Raw genomic sequence first — 20,072 nt, 5'->3', positions numbered from 1 at the left:
ACAGCAAGTATGGGCAGATGGTGTACAGTGATAGCATTTCTGTCACCATCTCTGATTCACTTAAAATATTAGATGGAAGCAAAATCAAAAGTGTGCAAGCTGGAGTAAAGATCCTGCATGTCTCTCCCTGAAGGCTGTGGGATAAAATCACAAAGATCTCCAAGTCTTTAAAGGAGGTAAACACTTGAGAAACTCATCCTTGTGGGCTCCAAAAGAGGGTAACAACATTGCTCCAGTTTTGTTTCCATCTTAAGTAATTTGTAGTTAACATTTTGAGGTTAGCAAAATGGCTTTGGGAAATGACTCTCTTCTTTTTGCAGGGTCCTTGCAATGTCCTAATTCCTGCAGCCTACCAAAGATGAGACACATACACCAGGATGAATTTTTCCACTATCCTCATTTGGAAGATTCCTGAAGAATAAAGTTTCTGTACTCTTATGAGCTGTAATTTGCTTTGTGCTAACAGTCTGAAGAGAATGAGGTTATGCATCAAAGAACAGAAGTATGGATTGTCCTTTCTATCAGAGAGACTGGACTTCCAGTCACTTGTAAGTGTCATTGTCATGGGGGTATTGAAGGACTGCCATACAGACCTGAAGGCAGCCTTTAGCATGGCCTGTGGCAGATTTACCATTCAAATTTGAGGTCAGCACAGCAAAATACAGATCTACTTTACTAGACTGAACACAGATATCCGGTGTAGACAACCACTTTTGAGGTTGCCTTCTTCAAAAAACCAAAGCAAAGTTCATCAGTATTATCACTGCATTGTGAGTATGAATGGGCTGCCCAGAGAGGGGGTGGATTCCCCATCCCTGGAGATTTTTAAACTGAGCTTGGCCGTGGCACTGAGTGCCATGATCTGGTAAAGGGACTGGAGTTGGACCAAGGGTTGGACTTGATGATCTCGGACATCTTTTCCAACCCAATCGATTCTATGATTCTATGATTCTATGAATCTAAAAATGATGTCTAAGGACATGAAATCCCCATCTAAGATGCCTAAAATGATCACTCACACCCTAAAAGTGGCTCTGTCCCTCAAATGGCTAGAAATAGAGCATAGATGACTGTCCCAGATGGAAACATCCATTGCTGCCCAGTGGCAGAGAAAAGTTTAAAAGACACAGTAGCCAGTTGCCCTCAATTGAACGTCAGATGTCTGCCTGAGTCCTGTTTCTATTCTCCAGTCCATTCTAGCAGCAGTTCTTTGTGCCTCCTGAGTGCCTGGATGTGCACTGTGTGTGCCTCCATGGACACACAGCCAGCACTGCTGTGGTTTATCTGACAGCCCTTTTCCACAGAGAGGGAGGAGCACCTCTGGTACCTACGGCTGCTGTGCAAGTCACAGTGGGACAGCTGAACAGCAGGCACAGGAGAGCAAGAACCTGGCTGAGATGCATCTCACATTTGCATAGCCCATTAGTCATTGAATTCTCATAGATTGCATATTCTAGTGGGTATTTAGAGTAAGTGGAGTTAGGTACCTCAGTTCCTTACAGCCTGGATGTGGCTGCTGCTTGCGCTATAAAACACTTCAGTACCTTTCTAACTCTGTCCCTGGGCTCCCCTAATGACACTTGGGATGAATGAGGCTTGCCCTCCCCGAGTCACCTGCCATCACATGCCTGACTGTGCACTCCACTCCCAGTGCCACCACACCCTCTGTCTGCCCCTCCGCTTCCTTCATGTACCTGTGTGTTGGGAGACTGGGAAAGGCAGTTTAATTGAGGAGGAAAGTTCACAACTGGGGAAGGAGTTCACAAGCCTCTTCTCTGCCCCCAGGCAGGGAGCAGCGAACGTCAAAGCCTACTGGTGATCTGGCTTGTCATTCTGGCTGGGAGGGGAGGGGCAGAGTGGGGAAAAGCACCTTAAAAGAGACTGAGGAAGTGAACCCGGGATGCCACTGCACGCCAGCCCTTCAGCTAAAGCCAATTACTTATCAGCCACCTAGAGACTACAAGGAAGAGCACCTGGAGGTGAAACAAAGCAGAGATGAGGGGGACAGCAATGAGAGGACTTGGGCTGTTCGTTTTCAGTGCAAGTGAGTACTAGTTTGGTTGTGTCCTCAAGGGTTGGGTAGAAGGAAACAGCACTACAAAGCCTCAGTACTCCAGTGCACTTTGTGTGTTTCTTTTTTGTTTAGTACTCGTTCCTCTGTGTTTATGATCAGACAAGTGTGTGTACTGTCTCTGTGCCCCATGCCCAGACACATGGGTATATCCTAAAGCTGCAAGACAGTGGGTAAAATTGCTATTCTTTTCCAGCTATGAGGCCGGAAAATATTTTTTAAAAACAGTTTCACTTGTTTCTGTTAAATACAGTTTTTATATCTGAAGAAGGAACTTCCTCATCTGGGAGTGGAAAAATCATAGAATGGCCTGGGCTGGAAGGTATCTTAATCTCATTCCAACCTCCTGCCATGGGCAGGGACACCTTCCACTAGACCAGGTTGCTCAGAGCCCCATCCAGCCTGGCCTTGAGTCTTTGGGTTCTGTTCCTCTGTACATAAATCTGCATGCACTGAACATCTCTGTAGCCTAAACTGTACTGTTTGAGTATTCACTGATGCAACTTGTGATCCCTGTGTATTCCTCACACCAAGGGGATACACAAGGATTCCTACCAAAGCAAGTAAACCAACCAGCTCACGCTTGGCCTTCATCAGTCCTGCCCTTTCTCATCTCTGCCTTACAGAGCAGTTTCAGCCCCAGTTCCACTGTTTTTTTCCCATCTCATCTTCTCCTACCACTGTTCCTGCACCTTCTTCCAGGCTCCACACCAAGTTACACACATGGAAATTGCTTGGGTTTTTGTTAACCAAAAATCCTGAAACCCTCACTTCAACAATTGGAGCCACAAGAAGGAAATTCACAAAGTTTAATGTAATTAGAAAAAGTGGAAGTGCTCTATATGCAACAAATGTGACCTGGGTCATGACTTGATGATCATTATGTAAATTGTGTAATACCAGTGGTATTCATTCTCCTTCATTATTCTCACCTTTCATTCTATACAAAGGGAAGTTCTGGCCAGGTGGGGGTTGGTCTCTTCTCCCAGGCACTCAGCAATAGGACAAGGGGGCACGATGGGCTCAAGCTCTGCCAGGGGAAATTGAAGTGGGAGAGCACAAAAAAATTCTTTACAGAGAGAGTGCTCAGGCATTGGAATGAGCTGCCCAGAGAGGGGGTGGATTCCCCATCCCTGGAGGTTTTTCAACTGAGATTGGCCGTGGCACTGAGTGCCATGATCTGGTAAAGGCACTGGAGTTGGACCAAGGGTTGGACTTGATGATCTCAGAGGTCTTTTCCAACCCAATCCATTCTATAATTCTATGAAATTCTGAATGGGCAACTTTTCAGAACAGAAACCTGTATGTTGGATGAAGCTCCTCTTGCCTGTTTGGGCAGAACTCAAATAGTAATAATTCAGTGTTAAAATACTGGCTTGTGAAAAATGTTTGGAGAAAGTATTAGATTCCTGCACTGCACCTGAGGGGAGATCCTGCACAGCACAGGGCAGTGCAGTGCTGGGATGCCAGAGCTGCATCAGGATTTTGGTGCTGGCTGAGTTATGCAGTGCAGCTTTTCACTGCACTTGTGTGAGTAACTGGTGCTGTGAACTCCTCCATGAAGGAAGAGACCCAAATGGTCACTGTGAATCAAAGAAAATATTTATTTTTACTGGAAATTTCACAATGAAGAGGTTTTTCTCTCTCCCACTCTGGAATTAAATTTCAGCTAAATTCTGAGGTAAAGGAATTAAAAATCAAAATGTTTCCTTATAAAAGTGGAGCACAATATTTCCTCTTTCCCCACTTTTCTCACTAGCCAAATCTACCACAAGAAATCATCAACAATAATTGTACTTGATCAGAATCTCATTTTTTCAGCAAACAAAATATTTATCTAATTGTTTCTAGCTGTATTAATTTCCCTTTGCTCTGTTAATGCTTACTGAGTGAGGAATGTGAAAGGAGACACATCACTTTGATTTTCTTCTTCCTTTGTACAAGCAACAATCTTTAAGTTGAGCAGAGGGAGATAAAACCTTTCTCAACTTCTTGAAATGTTATAGAAGTACTAACTGGTAACACAAAGAAAAGTAACTCTAAGTAACCATCTCTCTAGTAGTACACAGGCTGTTTGTCTTCTTTTCTGGAGTTCTTTCAGAATTGGCTTCCCCTCCATCCAGCCATACTTGGACTAAATTCTGTGTTCCCTCAGAAAAAAGCCCTCAAATCCTTGAAATATAAACCACAATTTTTAGATATGCTGACTATGAAGTGAAATGTGATGAGAAGGGGGAAGTCAGTGTGAGTAAACAGCATCCCAGAATGGAACTCTGCAGCTTCCCCATGAGAGGGAAGCTCTTTCTGGGATCCAGAAAGAGATGTGGATGACAAAAGAGAGCATCAGGAGAAGCATCAGAGGCATTGGGTGACAGCGACAGATGGAAAAGCAGCCTTGTTTGTTATGGGATGTGTCTCCTGCATGTGATGTTTGGTTCAGCTGTTCCCCAGCTCTGCACCACCAAAGACATGTTTGGACAAAAATGAAATACCTCATTTATTGAGGGATTTGAGTCATTCAAATGGAAGAAGGAAACGAAGCCTTAGGGTTGGGCAGTCTCTTTTCTGCCTCAGGGCTCAGTTAACCTGTCAGTGGGATCAGCTGGAGTGACAAAAGGATCAGGAAATGGATTTGCTCCATCTCCTGGTACAGACAGTGGTGCTTTTCACCTAAATGCAGGAAAGCACTTCTATCCAGTTGCAACAAGCAAAGAGAAAGCTCTCACTGGGAGGAGACATGAGAACAGTCAGAAAGCCCCTGGACTACGCAAACATGGGCCTTGCCCTAGGTGCTCCAGAGCAAGGGAAGGTCTGGGAGTGGCTGCAATAAAAGCATGTCAGAAAGACTTTGCCCTGCTGGTGCCCTTCTCATAGCTGTCAGCAGCTGTAAATGGAATAATCTCTGAGGGAACAGAAACCACCACTGCCATGTCTCTGAGGAAGAGGTTAAAACACACCTGTAGCTGATGAACTGTGCGAGACCACAGAACAGCTTGGCTGGGTGGCAGGGGATGCAGAAAGAGGAGAACTCGGCTAAAAGCAGATTCCTGTGCCACTGTAATTACCTGAATTGCTACCTGCAGGTTCTTAGCTCAGTGACAACAAAACCTTGTGGGTCCCTACACTGTTATTTTCTATCATTCACTGCCAGTTGAGGATCTGGCAATGCTGAACTCGCCAATGGCTTTCTTTTAGTGACTTGATGCAAGTGGCTGTGGGCTTTCCCTGTCTGAAACAGCAGGGACTCACAGCCAGTTTGCAACTCAAGGGGGAATCTAGACATTCTTTGCTTTCTCCCTTACACATTACACTTCCTTATAGATCTAATCTGGACAAAGATATGGCAGAATGAGGACTCAAAGTTTGCTAAATGGCAGCTTTTCAGACAAATGCTCTCCAGGGAAGCAAACCTGCCTCACCACATGCATGCCCCTTGTTGGGGAAGCAAACATCTCTGCCCTCCTTAACTTCCCTCCCTGCTGCACCATGTGCCTCTTTGCCATGGGAGTGCCCCTGAGCAGCACTTCCTTTCTTTCCATTGGCATTTTTTCCAAATGATTCAGTTTGGTGCCATTAAAAAAAACACACAAACGAAAAAAAACCCCAACCCATGAACAAACCAACCCAAACACAGAATCCACACAAAGCTGTCAGGAGAAAGAAGGTGTTTTTAGTAATGGATTTCCACAGGCATGAAGGTCATCTATGGCAGGGCAGAGATGAATGGCCATCTCAATTCTGAGAACAACTGAGACCTGCCCACTAGGTAATGATCAGACATGATGAATTTAGAGCAAGTCAGATGGATACAAGAACCACCTGCCCTGTGCCCCGAGTGCTTCACGAGTGTGGAGAGGGGTTTCTGTTTTATTCAACCCTCAGCTATTCCAGTGCTCCAGAGGCAGGAGCTTGAGTTCTTGGGGAAAGGTGACTACTGCTTTACTCATTTTTAAAAACTATGAGCTGTTCTTCCCTTGTTTCTTTCAATCACGTTTTGCTTTTCTAGGTTTTACTGTTTTCAGGATATTGCATGACCAGGTTTTGATTCTGTAGCACAAAATGTCACTTTTCTATGGATTGAGGCAAGTTATTTCCTGATCCCTGAATTTTGACAGTATCAGTTTGTTCGTTTAGCCTGAATCCTTAAGACTGCTGATGCACTCGCAGTATCTGTTTATCTGTCTCCCTCTGTATAGGCTGAACTGTCAAAGGATGTCAGTCACACAAAGAAAAAAAACCCAAAATATCTTTCTAAACTCCTTAACAATATATGTCCAGGCAAAGAACCTTCTTCTTTTCTTTCCTTCTCTTCCTCAAAGCAAGGAATGGAGAACAGAGTTTAGCTCTTAGCCGTGCTGTACAGCAGCTTCTCATAGTCAATCAGCCACCTCTTGCTCAGTGGGGAATGTCATGAATGACACGGAATGTGGGGTTACTCTGGCACCTGAGAAGGCCAAAGAGACAAAACATGGAACCCAGATGTTGTTGTTGCTGCTGAGAATTTATTCTCTTACCAGTTCTGGTGTCTGCCGAGGCCCTCACTGTGGAAGCACCTGCCCAGCAGATACAGGTGGCGAGAGGAAGGGACGCGACTCTGCCCTGCAATTTTCACACCAATCACAACATTGTCACAGGAGACTTTGTTGTCTGGAAGAAACTCATTAGTCCGGTAAATCATGAAGGAACACTCAATAGAGAAGGGGGTGGTAGGGGAGATGGAAGCAGGACTGTGGGTGGGAATGTGTGTTGGAAGAAAGATGTTTCTTCCAGACTTTCTTTAATCTCAGAACTACACAAACAAATGCTGATTGAGATGCAACTTATCCTGCACCTATTGCACAGTACTAGGCAAGCCACACCCTTCTTTTTCCTCTCTCTTGGTCTTACAACTGTTTATTGAGGATACATCACTGTATGTACTGTGGGGTTTGCATCAATTAAAGTGAAATATTCAAATAACTTCGAAAAAGATACATGTATTTTTAAGTATGTGTATTATACATATATATTTATATATGTGTGTATCTTTGTTACTATGTACAATTTTCAAGCTAATGGTAACAGTGCATGGAGAGATTCTTAATGGTAACAGTACATAGATTCTGGAGGTCTCCTACATTCATATGGAGTATTTAAAGGTAGGGAGACTTCTGAAGCTCTCCTTGACTTTTTGGGAATTAGTGAGAGGGGAAGCAGCCTTTGGAGATCTTCTTGGAAGAGCTGCCAAGGGTTTCTTCTCTGCAGACCCTTGCTGGAATAATTTGTGTAAGCATTGGGCAATTTGATTGACATATGGATCTCAGACAAGTCTCACATTGTCCTTCCATAGAGAGGAAAGGTGAAAAAGCCCCAGCAAAAAGAAATCAGCTGTTTCTGATTTCACATAAGGTGGGAGAAGGGGACTCTTGGTTAAAACTTGGTTGTAATAATGCCAAGGTCATGGGTTCAATCTTCTGTATGAGCTGTTTAAGAGTTGGACTCGATGATCCTCGTGGGTCCCTTCTAGCTCAGAATTGTCTGGGATTCTGAATTTCGATGTGTTTCTTGGCATTTTGTCAAACTGGTGCAGTTCAAGGTCCTCTTTTCCAAGCTGCTCTTAAGAGTGGGCTAATTCATCGAGTTACATTGTAGACCTGCACAGAAGGAACAAAGGCTGATCCCTTTCCGTCCCTCTCTACCAGACTGATGCTGTCACAAGGTACTTTGATGGAGATGTGCAGTATGGTGAGGGCTATGAGAACCGTATCCAGTTCAGTGGGGATGTGAACAGTGGGGACATCAGTATCACCATCAAGGAGGTGACCATGGAGGACAACGGGACGTACGTGTGCAGCGTCCGCCTGCGGGAGGACCCACCCCGGAAGAGTGTACTCATGTCTCTCTTTGTCCTGGGTAAGCACGAGGGAGGCAGCCCGTGCAGAACTGCCCTTCCTCCAATACCCACATTGTTTTAAACAACAGATTTTTTAATTTAAAAAAGGAAAAAAAAAGAAAGGTGTCATTCCACAATTCCATCTCTGGTCTTTCCCTGCTGAGCATGTGACTCCCTTAGATACCCAGCTGTAGAAAACAGTCTTTAGAGCTGCATAGTTCACTTTGCTAATAATCCGTGCCTCATTACAGAGCATTCCTCATCCCCCCTGTGGCTTCTCATACTCCAGTTATCAAAGAAGGGGATACCTAACACTATTAGACATACTCTAAAAAGCATCTTGGAATTTCTTCTTGGCTTCTCAGTGCCAAGAAGAGAGAAACAAATTAGGTATAAATTCCCTGGAGTTCCTTTGAGAAGAAGGTGGTGAGTGCAAGACCAGCCTTTGTTCAGCAAGAGGAGAAACCACAGGTGCAGGAGATGGGCTGAAACAAGAAACTATTTCTGATTAATAAAATTACTTCCTTTTTTCTCCCTTCAGTTGCACCATCCAAGCCTGACTGCAGCATTGTGGGGACACCACAGTACGGGCAGACAATCAATCTAACCTGCGTTTCTCAGGAGGGCTCCCCAAAGCCCAAATACACCTGGCAGAGCTTCAATGTACGCAATGAGCCCCGTGTACTAGAAAAAACAGAAGGTACGTGAAATTCAAAGGTATCAAGTCTTTGAGCTCTTTGCAGATGGGGCTTGAAAAGATTTTTGAAATGCAAATACAGTGCAAATACTCTTCAGGCTTTTTCTAGATTGTTCCCCAACCACAATTTTGAGAAGTTGTCCTTTTGATACAAGACAGGAGTAACTTAGCAGGGGGAGAAACACTGTTACCTGAAGTAAGAATGGTCAGTAAGATTCGACCTTTAGCTCTCACTTGGTGAGAAATCTGGCTCTCTCCGGGTCAGCCACAAATAATTACCTCGCAGCTACTGTTGTAAGTGGGGCTTAACATGAGGAACATTGACTTTTCTAACTGATTTGTCTTCACATCCCAGCTTGCTTGACAGTGACCAGATCACCTTCTAGAGTGCAGGAAACAAAAGTTGGCTCTAGAAGTGACTTTACTTCCAGAGGTGACTCCTCACCTAGAGGAAGGTGGTGTGAGAAAATTACACCAATCCTGCTTTGAGCATAAAAGAGGCTTCTGGCTCTTTAGGACTGACATATAGGCCCAAATATTTTATTTGCTTTCCTTTTAAATCAGAAAAAGAACCTGAATTTCCATGGCAGGACCTTTGGTAGAGCTATTTGTACAGAAATGAGGGTTTAATACTCTTAAGTGTGATCTGATGAGTGTAGGATTGACAAAGCACTCATATTTATTCCATTAAACAACCTTTGTTTTTTGCTGGCTTATCCAGCTTCAAAAAGAAGTATCTGAGCCTACCCGTCTCTGTTTAACTCACTGCAGCATCGCTGTGGAGGTGAACTAAATATCATGAGATTCAGCAGGATACTCAGCACTCATAGCGGATCCTTGCATAAAATATGTAAAGCACGAAATAGCACCAGGGACACGAACTTCATTCATCCCACTGGCCACTAAGCGGTGCCAGCGCATCGCACACAGCGCTGAGCACACCGAGACCTGCCAGGGCAGCCGCTGCCTCCTCCTGCTGCCATCCCGCTCTTCCCTGGGACATGAGTCTCTCCCGATCCATTTCCACCTCGCTTCTGTTTCCATCAGTGCGCCCACGTCCCAGCTCTGTCCCCTTCTCCCCAAGCTGGATGGACTGTTGCTACAAGCAGGTTTTTTTCTGTGCTAAGCACGTCCTGCTACTGCAAAATGTGCAGAAGCCCCTCAGGAAACGCTCCAATACCGAGTGTCTGACCCACGTTTTTTCCAATTTAACTCCCTCTTGATTTAATAGTAGGATTTACATTCCAATTACAGACTGCAACTCTGAGAGATACAAACATCACACACACACACACAAACCCCAAAACCAAAAAACAACAAACCAAAAAGGACAAGAGATAAATAACCATGGGAAGTATGTAGAGAATACAAGAAAATAAAAATAATCAAGCCTATAGTTTGCAATTTCTTAGTTCCCATGCTCTTCTACTTACTGGCACTAGGTGCCAGCAGAGACTAAACAGAAAGAAGTGCAATCACAGGGAAATAAAACAGGAAAGCCACCAGAAAGTATTCAGTGTTTTGCTTTTAGAGCAGAGATCTGCACCTTTATCACAAAAGCATGGAATACACACACAAACATCAGCTGGAGATGTAACAAACAGGAACTGACTGAGCAAATGGAGCTGAGCTTCAGCCTGTTGTTCTGAGCTCTGTTAGGCTGGACAGAAAACACCAGTAATCACAACAGAATGTCAGTGCATTTCTGTTCCTTTGTTTATTTTCACAGCCTGTGTGGCCCCTCCTAGAATAGAAAACTTTTCCCCCTATGCTAAATAATTCAGATCTGAAATCCTAAAAGCTGGAGGATTTAAGAGCTTTTTGTTGTTTTACAAGTTAATTCACTAGAGGGCCAGCTCTGAAAACCAGATGCTGGTTTGGGAAGCTTAAATTTCTCAGCAAAATTCAATGCAAAAAAAAAAAGCTTTCACTAAGCACACACACTTTTCTATCCTCCACCTAGATTTTCTTTCTAGAAGGAATGTTCAAATACCACACACTCCCTGTAATCTAAACAGCGCAGTTCTGTTTGTCCTCCCACAAATCACACCAAAACCCAGCGATGAGCATGGCAGCTCCTGAGCAGGGCAGAGCAATCCATCAGCTTTAATAACCTCTTCTCACTCCAACTCCCCTGAGCTGGAATTGCAGGGCTGCTGTCCCACTTCCTTCCCTAATTCTTTTCTCTCTCGAATTGGCCTTATGTTTCACAACAGGGGAGCTAATAACTCTGAGGAACGTCTCAGCAGATACCTCTGGCTTTTACATCTGCACTTCCAAAAACGTCGTGGGAACGGAATTCTGCAACATGACAGTCAGCATTGTGCCACGTAAGAGATGGGGCTGCTCACTGCAACAGCAGCACCAGAGAAACCACCTGAGCAAAGAGTCAAAGGATTAAGGGAGGGGAATAACAAGTTTGTTATCTGGTTCCTGCACACCTTTAAGAGACCCTTTCCACTGGTTTAGTGCTAGTAGAACACTCACTGACTCATAGAGTTAGTTCTCAAATGACAAAAAAATGCTAGTGAGACAGGACTGAGCTTGCAAAGTCTGAAACTAACCTTTATCAACAAAGTACAGCAGTTGTGGGGCAGTCCTGTGGTGTAAAGGAGAGCACTGTGGACTCTGAATCCCAAGGACCTGAGTTCGAGTCTCAGTGGGGACCATCCCCTGGCAGTTCAATGCCTCCCTGCCCTCCGATCCCGTCAGATCTCGGATGCTCAGCAGGGTCAGCCCCGGTCACTACCGGGTGCTGTGACAGTCCCGAGGACTTCCCTGTCACTGTCCAAGGTCGCTCGGCCATGGCAGATGGACCTTAGGAGTTAAATGGTGGGGCAAGTTCTGTGCACGCTGAGCCTCACCTAAAAAATCCACTGCGCAGGCTTGAAGGGCACGTGGGGAGAGCCCTTCCCAAATCTTCGTTCGCGAAGTCTGGCCATACATACACACAGCAGTTGTTTAGATCCAGAGGCTACCACTATCTAATTGCTCCTGCAGACTTATCAGCTACCCTACAGAATTAATTCTAGTTGCTGTAGCCAAATAAATGTGGCTTCCACTCAGCCTGGATCTGGTAGTGAGCTCTGACACCTGGTGGGGGGGTTTGCATCCCAGTGATTGCGCTGATGTCCCCTGACATCACTCTCTGTGCAGAGGGCTAATTGTTTCCTTGCCCTGTAGCCTCCATGAACATAGCCCTGTACGCCGGTATCATTGGGGGCGCCGTGGCTGCTCTCATAGTGATCGGGATCTTGGCCTATTGCTGCTGCTGCCGCCAGGAGGGCAAGGACGACTACGAGATGACGTGAGTGCCCTGCCCTTCCCTGCAAGGATGAACGAACATAGACAGGGTTCTCCTCTTCCCTCTGGCATCAACAAACGGAGTAGCAAGCACAGGAGGAAAAAGAAATCAAGGAGAGTGTGCACTGCTTCTCCTTTGAGTTTGAGCCTAGTGTCTCCCATCTCTGCTCAGGGAGTACATCCCCACACCTTTGTGGTCTCTGGGGTGGAACCAAAACCTTGGAGCTGATTTAGCACACAATGCTGTTAAAAACCAAAACAGAGCTCTTGCATCACCAGCAAGGTTTCATTAGGTGGTGGATTCTCCGACCCTGGAGGTTTTTAAGATGAGACTGGATATGGCACTTAGTGCCATGATCTGGCAATCAAAGTGGGGTTGGCTTAAGGGTTGGACCTGATGATCTCAGAGGTCTCTTCCAACCCCACTGATTCTATGATTTATGGAGTTCTGTTTGGTGCAGTTCCAGAGCAGCTTAGAGCAGCGTAAAACCCTCCTAACAAAATCTCGACTACAGTTTCTAGCTGGTTTTAATTAACATCTCTACTCCTGAAAAATGTTTTAGGGAGCGAGAAGAGAGACATGAACCATCCAAGGAGATGCCAACAAGGCATCAGAGCGAAGAGGAGGATGCTGAGAATGCATGAAGAAGCAGGAGGCCAATGCCATCTTCAGGACTTGCTGAGGCACAGACATCACTGCAGAAAAGAAATCAATCCCTCTTTCTTACTGCAAGAAGTGAATAATAAAATGAAAACTAATGGCTCTGCCTTCAAGTTCTGGGAGAGAACATTGTTGTTTCCCTGCAAGGAAGTGCTTTATGTACAATGAGTACTGATACAGAACCTCACAGCAGAAAAACACGTGTGGAGCACTGTTTGATCCAGCCACCCAAAAATAACCAGTCTTCTGGACTCCCCTCTTTCTGAAAAAAGAAACCAATCAGGCCTATTTGGAGAACAGAGTTGCTGCTGTATCCCCAGATCCACAGAAGGTTTCAAGGTCAGCACCTGCAATTCATCAGGGAAGGGTGGTTTTGTTTACAGTGCCAGGCAAAAGTCACAGCTTACAGCATTGCCCAGAACAGCAGCTTTTTCTGTGGAGGTTGGAGCAAAGTGATTTTTGAGGACATTTTATCAAATGTGTTCTTTGTATATATTATACATGCACACATAAATAAAGACTTGGGAAAAATTCATAGATGACCAATGAAAGTCTCCTGTTTGGGACAACAGTGCACGGGTAAGGTAAGAAGTCAGACGGACTTGTAATTGGCAGCTGGTAAGATGCAGAAACAGTCCAGTAGCCTGGATACTGTCAGACTCCTGAATTTCTGATTTCAGAGTTCCCAAGTACTGATTTTTCATTACATTATTCTTTCCTCCTGATTACTGCATGGGCAAGTCAGAAATAGTCCTCTGCTCCTGCTGCTGCTTCTGAAAAAATGACAGTGTGACAGCATGTGCATGGCAAGTACATCTCTAATTAAGAAAAAAGGGGAGGGAAGGGGAGGGAAGAAAGAAAAATACCTTTTTATTCAAAACTGTAACAATTTAATCAGGAGCACTGTATGTTCAAGATCTCTGCAAACCTTGAGAGAATCTTTGGAAGAGAGTAGACTGCCTGTCCAAATGACTGTCAATGAGGCATCAAAGCTAATTAACAGCTGGTTTGGGGTTGGTTGGTGGGTTTTTGTTTGTCTGTTGTGGTTTTGTTTTTTTAAAGACATGTTCAATAAATTACTTAAAGTAAAATATTTATCCTTCCAAAACTCTTTCCTGCATCTTCAGGAGTTTCAGAAACTTGCTGCAATGCCTCCCACATACCCTTTACTCTCAAATAGTTTCTGTAATGAAAATCTAAAATTTAACTTCAAAGAAGAACCAGCAATCCTCCTACACATGACCAGCATTTTCTAGATTTTGAACTATGAAAATCACCCTACCAGAACTGTTATTCTGGTTTGCTTTCTGGCTGCCTTTGTTTTACACAGTGCTTAAAATACAATTACTCATTTGTGGCAATAACAACTGTAAAGGCCAACAGCAGGAGGTCTTTACAAAGAACATGCAAACCCAGATCTCTCTGGTGATGAGAATTCCAAAATGCAGCTCAGCAAGACATTCTGAGGACCTTCTCCCATGATGCATGACAAAACATTGCAAAAATGGATGACTGAAAAAGAAGGTTGTACAGAGAAGCTGAAGGCAGATAAAAAATGAAGTGCATGGCTTAGAAACAGAGCTGGTATGTATTTTACTGCCTTTTGTACCAAGCAAGTGTAATGTGAATTATCTAATTAGCACTGTAACACCTTTCTACTGTGCAACAAAAGGTATTTCTTTTATCAGTGTTACAGACATTAGTCAGCACGCCCTGTTCCCTCCACCAAAACCCTGTAGCTGAAGAGGGCTTTGCTGAGGGGTAATAGTGTGGATTCTGTAATATATTATTTAGAATGACCAGCGAAAGGACATGACAATTATCAGCAGTGTTTATAGCCAGGAACTGGCTCTGGCCACTAAACCATTGTAACACTGAGCTACCTGTTCCATACCCTTCACTTTTAGGGTGTGTGAAGCTGAATTGCTGTTTTGCTGAAGCCTTGAAGCAACACTCACACACTGGCCATGTCAGGCACAGGGAAAAAAGCAGATGAGCAAACCCGCACTAAGTTATCTGAAGAAACCAGGCACAAAATGCAGAAAAAATTACATAATGACCCCCAAAGCTGTGAATTCAGTTCTCTGTAAGCAGGTTCCATAAGAACAAGCAGGGGAAAAGCAAGAGAGTCCAACTGGACAATCTTTAAAACAGAACTGCGTGAAGTTCTGCAACACTAAGCTAAGCTCAGATCTACACTGAGAAATAAACTGATAGCTCATGAAGATATGGCTGAGATAATGCAGTGCTGCTTATTATTTTTCTTTTTTTTTAATAAGATTAGTATCTTGGAAGTGAGTGCACTTATCAGAATGCTTTATGTGTTTTTCCTCAACCAACTTGTTAAACAGAAACACATTCAAATTTCTATCTTACTCCAAGGCTTTTCTGTGACTAGTTACTTGTCTGTCTTGTGTGTCTTTCGAAGCAGGAATAACTCCAAGAGTTACCAGTAGTGTATCCACAACCTGAAACAAAATTAAACCAGCAATAACTTATTTGGAAGGAAGATGGAGAAAGCCAGTGATACTTAACTAATTCCAGAGTTAATAATAGAATCATAGAATGGATTGGGTTGGAAAAGACCTCCGAGATCATCAACTCCAACCCTTGGTCCAACTCCAGTCCCTTTACCAGATCATGGCACTCAGGGCCACGGCCAAGCTCAGTTAAAAAACCTTCAGGGATGGGGAATCCACCCCGTCTCTGGGCAGCCCATTCCAATGCCTGAGCACTCTCTCTGCAAAGAATTGCCTTCTGCTCTCCAACTTCAATTTGCCCTGGCAGAGCTTGAGCCCATCGTGCCCCCTTGTGCTATTGCTGAGTGCCTGGGAGAAGAGACCAACCCCCACCTGGCCAGAACTTCCCTTCAGGTAGTTTAGACAGTGAGGAGTTATTTATATACATTAACTCACTTCACTACTCACTTCCCTCAAAAGGAAGGAAGTAGGAAGAAAATGTAGGACCAGGCAGAAAAGTAAATTCCTACTTTACCCTTTTACACAACTAAAAGTGATTTACTGTAGGCTATTCAACTTTCTTTTATCATGGAAAGCAACCAGGCTGGTCAAGCAGGGCAAATCCATGCTGACTCTTTCCAGCCCCCTTCCCCTCCTTCATGTACCCAAAAATGTGTTCCAAGATTAACTGTTCCATGATTTTTCTAAGGAGTCCAGTAGAGCTGAGCAACCTGTGCTTTCACAGACCCCCCTTCTGACAGAGGGGTGTGGTATTTGCCTCTCATAGCTGTGGACTGTCTGTGACCTCCCCAGGGTGAGAGAACAGCCTTGCAAGGGTCCCAGGCAGCTTCCTCAGCATCCTTGGATGCATCCCATCTGGCTCTGGGACTTGGATGGGCCCAGAACTCCCAACTGATCCCTGACTCCCTCTTCACCCACTGCTGCTGTCCTCGTGGAATCCCTCCTGAGTACAGAGAATTGGGAGACCTTATCAGATAAGACTGAAACAGAGAGGGTATTGAGCACCTCAGCCTTCTCTGTTACTGCAGTCATGTTATTAAATCTCATCATGCAGCACCAGGACCACTTCTCCTTGTTCAGTCTTTTACTGCTAACAGTCTTAAAAGCTCTTTTGTTGACCTTGATCCCTTGCAAGCATCAGCTCCAGATCAAAGTTGACTTTCCAAACACCATCCCTTCAGACCTGGCCACTATTTGTGGACTCTTCCTCTGTAGCCCCCTCCTGTTTGTAACTCCCTTACACTGCACTGGGACTGGGGTGCAGCCATGAGATCTCTATAAACACAAGACACTCCCCAAATCAATCCACCTGCATTCCTGAACTGCCCTTCTGTTTGGGAGATGCTGTCCTTGATGAAATGCCAACCTTAATGAACTCCTTTATCCTACAGAGCTCCCCCCAGGGATTCCACCCCTCCCCATTTCCCACACAGCCCCCAAGGTGTGCTCTCACTGCCTTCCTCACTCTTCTCAGGATCCTGAGAAGCATTTCCAGTATTACAGAGGAGCTCTCCCTCCATAGCCCATTCCAACATTCAGTACAATTCAGATAAGAGTTAATTATCTCACCATTCTTGTTGCTAGAGCAACAGAACTCCTTTTCTATTTATTTGTATCATCTGTTGCAGAAAAGACACAGAGGCAGTCTTCTAGCTGATGAAGTTCACAGTACAATGATCAAACTGTCAAGAATAATTCTGGATGTGTTGGAACCAGTACTAAATTTATTATAGCCCAGTATAAGGGAACACAAGAGAATCTGTAACTCCTCTCTCCTGCATTTCACCTGTTCACCAGGGATTGAGGGGGATTATTTGAAAATGGCAGCTCAAGAAGTTTGTGAGACCTTCTAAGACAGAACCAAGGAAAAATGAGGGAACAGAGATAACACAGAGTTCGACTAACAGCAGTGTTTGCCCATTTCTTCATTTTACTAAATCACTGGAATAAAACTTATTGGCTGGCCATTCTAGAGTGACAGTGAGGGATGATAATCCTGCAGAAGTCATCAAGAGGGGAGAAACCAGATAACAAACTTGTTTTCCTCCTGCTCCACTACTGTGCATTTACTGTGACAAATGGAAAGATGATGTTAAAACCTCTGCAGTTCAGCTGCATCTACCTCTATCTATCAACAGAAGTTAAACCCAGTTTCACACACGCACTTCAGCCACTTCACTTTTGGGCAAAGTTTGCAATTCTTGCTAGCAGAAAGTTGCATTTAAAAGGGCTAATCCTAACAGGTCCAAAAGCAGAGTCCCTCTGTGATAACTATGCAGATTTTCCTAAAGATATCAAGGAACAGAAAACTACAACTACTGTGCAAGAAAATGGAGCCAGGGCTTCCTGGAACACAGATTTTCATTCACCCAACACAAATACTTATTCAGAGAATCTGCCCTTCAGCACACACCACCACCTGATGGACTGCTCAGGGTCCCTGACGCTGGAAGGAAGATTTCCAGCTGGGTCTGGCTCAGCCTGGACCTCACTCTGGGGGAGCTGTCACAGAACACACCCCGTGGGATGAGTATCAACTGTGCCATTTAACCAAGGATCTCAGCACTGCTTCCTCCAGTCTGACATGCACCCTAACAGCAAAGCCCAATAGTTGACAGACCCTCCACCCAGAAATCCCCACCAAACTACTGCCTTGCTTCCACCTTTCAAGATTTTGAAGACTGACATGTTGCTAAAGATGTAACAAAAATTAACCTTACTAGACACAGCAATGACCCTCTGACAACATAACTAGTCATAATGCAGAGAGCAGAACTGCCAGCTTTCAGCCCACAGGAATTTGTAGTCTTTAGCCTCATTCAGAGATCTGCTTGAGAGAGTCCTGTGGCACATGGTCCTGAAGAGAAAATAGGTCCAGGTGAGCCTGTTGCCTTTTCAAGTATCACCTCCCCCAAGATAAACAGGCAAAAAAAAGCAAAGGTTGACCAAAAGGCTCCCAACAAAATTCTCCCATGAAAAGGAAACACAGAGATGGCAGCAGGGACAAGTGACTGGGGAGAAACAGAGACATGGTGTGTGGGTGTGCAGGTGTGGGGACAGGAAAGCCAACCCAAAGCTCAGTTTGGGGAAGCACATGAAGGGCAAGAAGGACCATTTCTGTGGTTGCATCTGAATGGGAATGAGGACAAGAATAAGGCTACTTTTGCTTTGATCTTTACTGGGAAGATCAGCTTTCAAAAACAAAATTCAAATTAAAGATTTCAAACCCAGGTGTTTATTTATGAGAATGCTGGAGCAGGGACAGGGGTCAACAAAAACTTCTTCCACAAACCTAATTTCTGCAGTCTCTTGAAAGGTGGACAAGCCAGCAATGCACAAGGGACAGTTAATCCACAGCTTACACGCCTAGAAGCAGTAGGTGCTGTTACTCTGTATTAACACGCTTTATTTTTCAGTATCAGATACTCACTCTGAAGAGAATTTACTTTCCTTTGCTTAAAGGAGAGAAGTATTATTTGATTGTGTTTATTTTCCAGAAATTATTTTTCAGAATTTATTTTTGGAGAAACCAGTGTTTCAAATTTCAGAACAGCAAGGGAAGCAGAGCTCCAAAATGAAAATTTTCTATCATCCTTCAACAGCTGCTGGGAATCCCCCTCAGTATATGCAGAATAATAGTATTAAATGGGCTACATCAAATTAATGTACTTATTCTAATGATATAGATTTTATGGGTTTCACTACAAAAAAAAACCACTACAGGTTGTTGGTTATTACAGTCAGAATTACTGCTCCAGTTAACAGCCCACTGCTGCTGCATATAATTAGAACTTCTACAGCTTATGTGCTATTTTAAGTTACAGGTGATAAGGCAGAGATATGCCATGGAATCCTGACGGTATTTCTCCCCTTCTGCTCAGATTCTTTATCCCAGTCTTGATATAGAACGCCTTAAGCACAATAATAAATGTCCTTAGGTTTGTGTATCTAACTCTGAACAAGTCTTTTGATGATACTTTTTGAAGAATTCTCTTCGACACTAGAACTGGAACAGGAAACTTTTATTGCAACGCTGAACTCAGCAAATAATTCACAGATTACAGTTCTGTGTGTTTTGAAACTTCAACAGAGCAATGACTGTCAGTTAAGAAACATTCAGAACCTGAACAACTCCATACAAACGCAGGGAACCCTTTTACTCCACAGACACACTCAATTCATTACAACATTCCCAGGTGTTTCCCTGGTGAATTTGTCTTAGAGGTTTATTGTCTCTTATCTGGTGAAAATCAACAGGTAAACAGCAGTCTCAAAAGAAGGAAACAGAGTCATTGGAGGAAATTCAGTGGACAGGGGCAAACAGGTAAGAGGAATGAAAATGCCTCAGGGATCCTACAATGCTGGCAGAAAGGCATCAACTGGCCTTGCAGCAGCTGTAACAGTTCCAACTCAACCAGCAATTGGCCTTTTTTGACACACTGATGAGCATGGCTGAGTTTATCCATAAATAAACCTATCTTTTAGTTGGGTCTTTGTTGGTATTTATTCTGTTGGGTTTTTTTATTTTAGTTGGGTTTTGTTTGCATTTGTTTTTTTCCTATTGAAGGGGATGAACCAGCTCATGTTGAGTTTCAGTACCTACCAGGAATGCAGCAAGTACCTTCACAGAGTTAGTTGCTATGGAAATAGCATTTCAAAGCTGGACTTCTGTTGCAACAAAATGTAGAAACAACTTGGAAAAACAAGGTCGTATTTCTGAGAATCAGTTGCTTAAAGACACATAGAATAAGGACAAGGCTCAGACAACAGACCAGTCCAAGAAATGCATCTCCATAAAATGAAACATCTAAGGAATGTCAGTACCTCACTTTTTTATATGTGCTCTCAAATAATTACAACTGGTATCTACCCAGCCTGACTAAACTTGTGAAGTGTTATCAGTTTGAATTTGATACTTCAAAAAAAACCAACAAAAAATACACCAATCAAACACCAAACCAAACAACAAAGCAAAAAACTGAAAACAC

At 43.9% G+C, this 20,072-nt stretch overlaps 1 protein-coding gene across 1 annotated transcript; it reads left to right on the top strand.

The window, feature by feature from the left end:
* The first annotated feature begins 1,889 nt into the window (after positions 1-1,889).
* GPA33 (glycoprotein A33) lies at positions 1,890-13,416 on the top strand. The gene is made up of 7 exons (XM_071573053.1): positions 1,890-2,044; positions 6,589-6,740; positions 7,753-7,963; positions 8,485-8,643; positions 10,857-10,970; positions 11,824-11,947; positions 12,507-13,416. The coding sequence occupies exons 1-7, from the start codon at positions 1,996-1,998 to the stop codon at positions 12,586-12,588; spliced, it is 891 nt and encodes a 296-aa protein (XP_071429154.1). The 5' UTR covers positions 1,890-1,995; the 3' UTR covers positions 12,589-13,416.
* Positions 13,417-20,072: the final 6,656 nt, after the last annotated feature.

This window comes from Pithys albifrons, chromosome 1, assembly GCF_047495875.1.
Source record: "Pithys albifrons albifrons isolate INPA30051 chromosome 1, PitAlb_v1, whole genome shotgun sequence".
NCBI lineage: Eukaryota > Metazoa > Chordata > Aves > Passeriformes > Thamnophilidae > Pithys > Pithys albifrons.
Note: the sequence above shows the minus strand (reverse complement) of the source record. Positions and strands in the feature narration are given on the sequence as shown.

Excerpts from the sequence above, each read along its gene's own strand:
- GPA33 (XM_071573053.1), top strand. The coding sequence starts at position 1,996 with ATGAGGGGGACAGCAATGAGAGGACTTGGGCTGTTCGTTTTCAGTGCA. Across the intron at positions 2,045-6,588 it reads GCTGTTCGTTTTCAGTGCAA|TTCTGGTGTCTGCCGAGGCC; the intron begins GTGAGTACTAGT and ends TTCTCTTACCAG. Across the intron at positions 6,741-7,752 it reads GGAAGAAACTCATTAGTCCG|ACTGATGCTGTCACAAGGTA; the intron begins GTAAATCATGAA and ends CCTCTCTACCAG.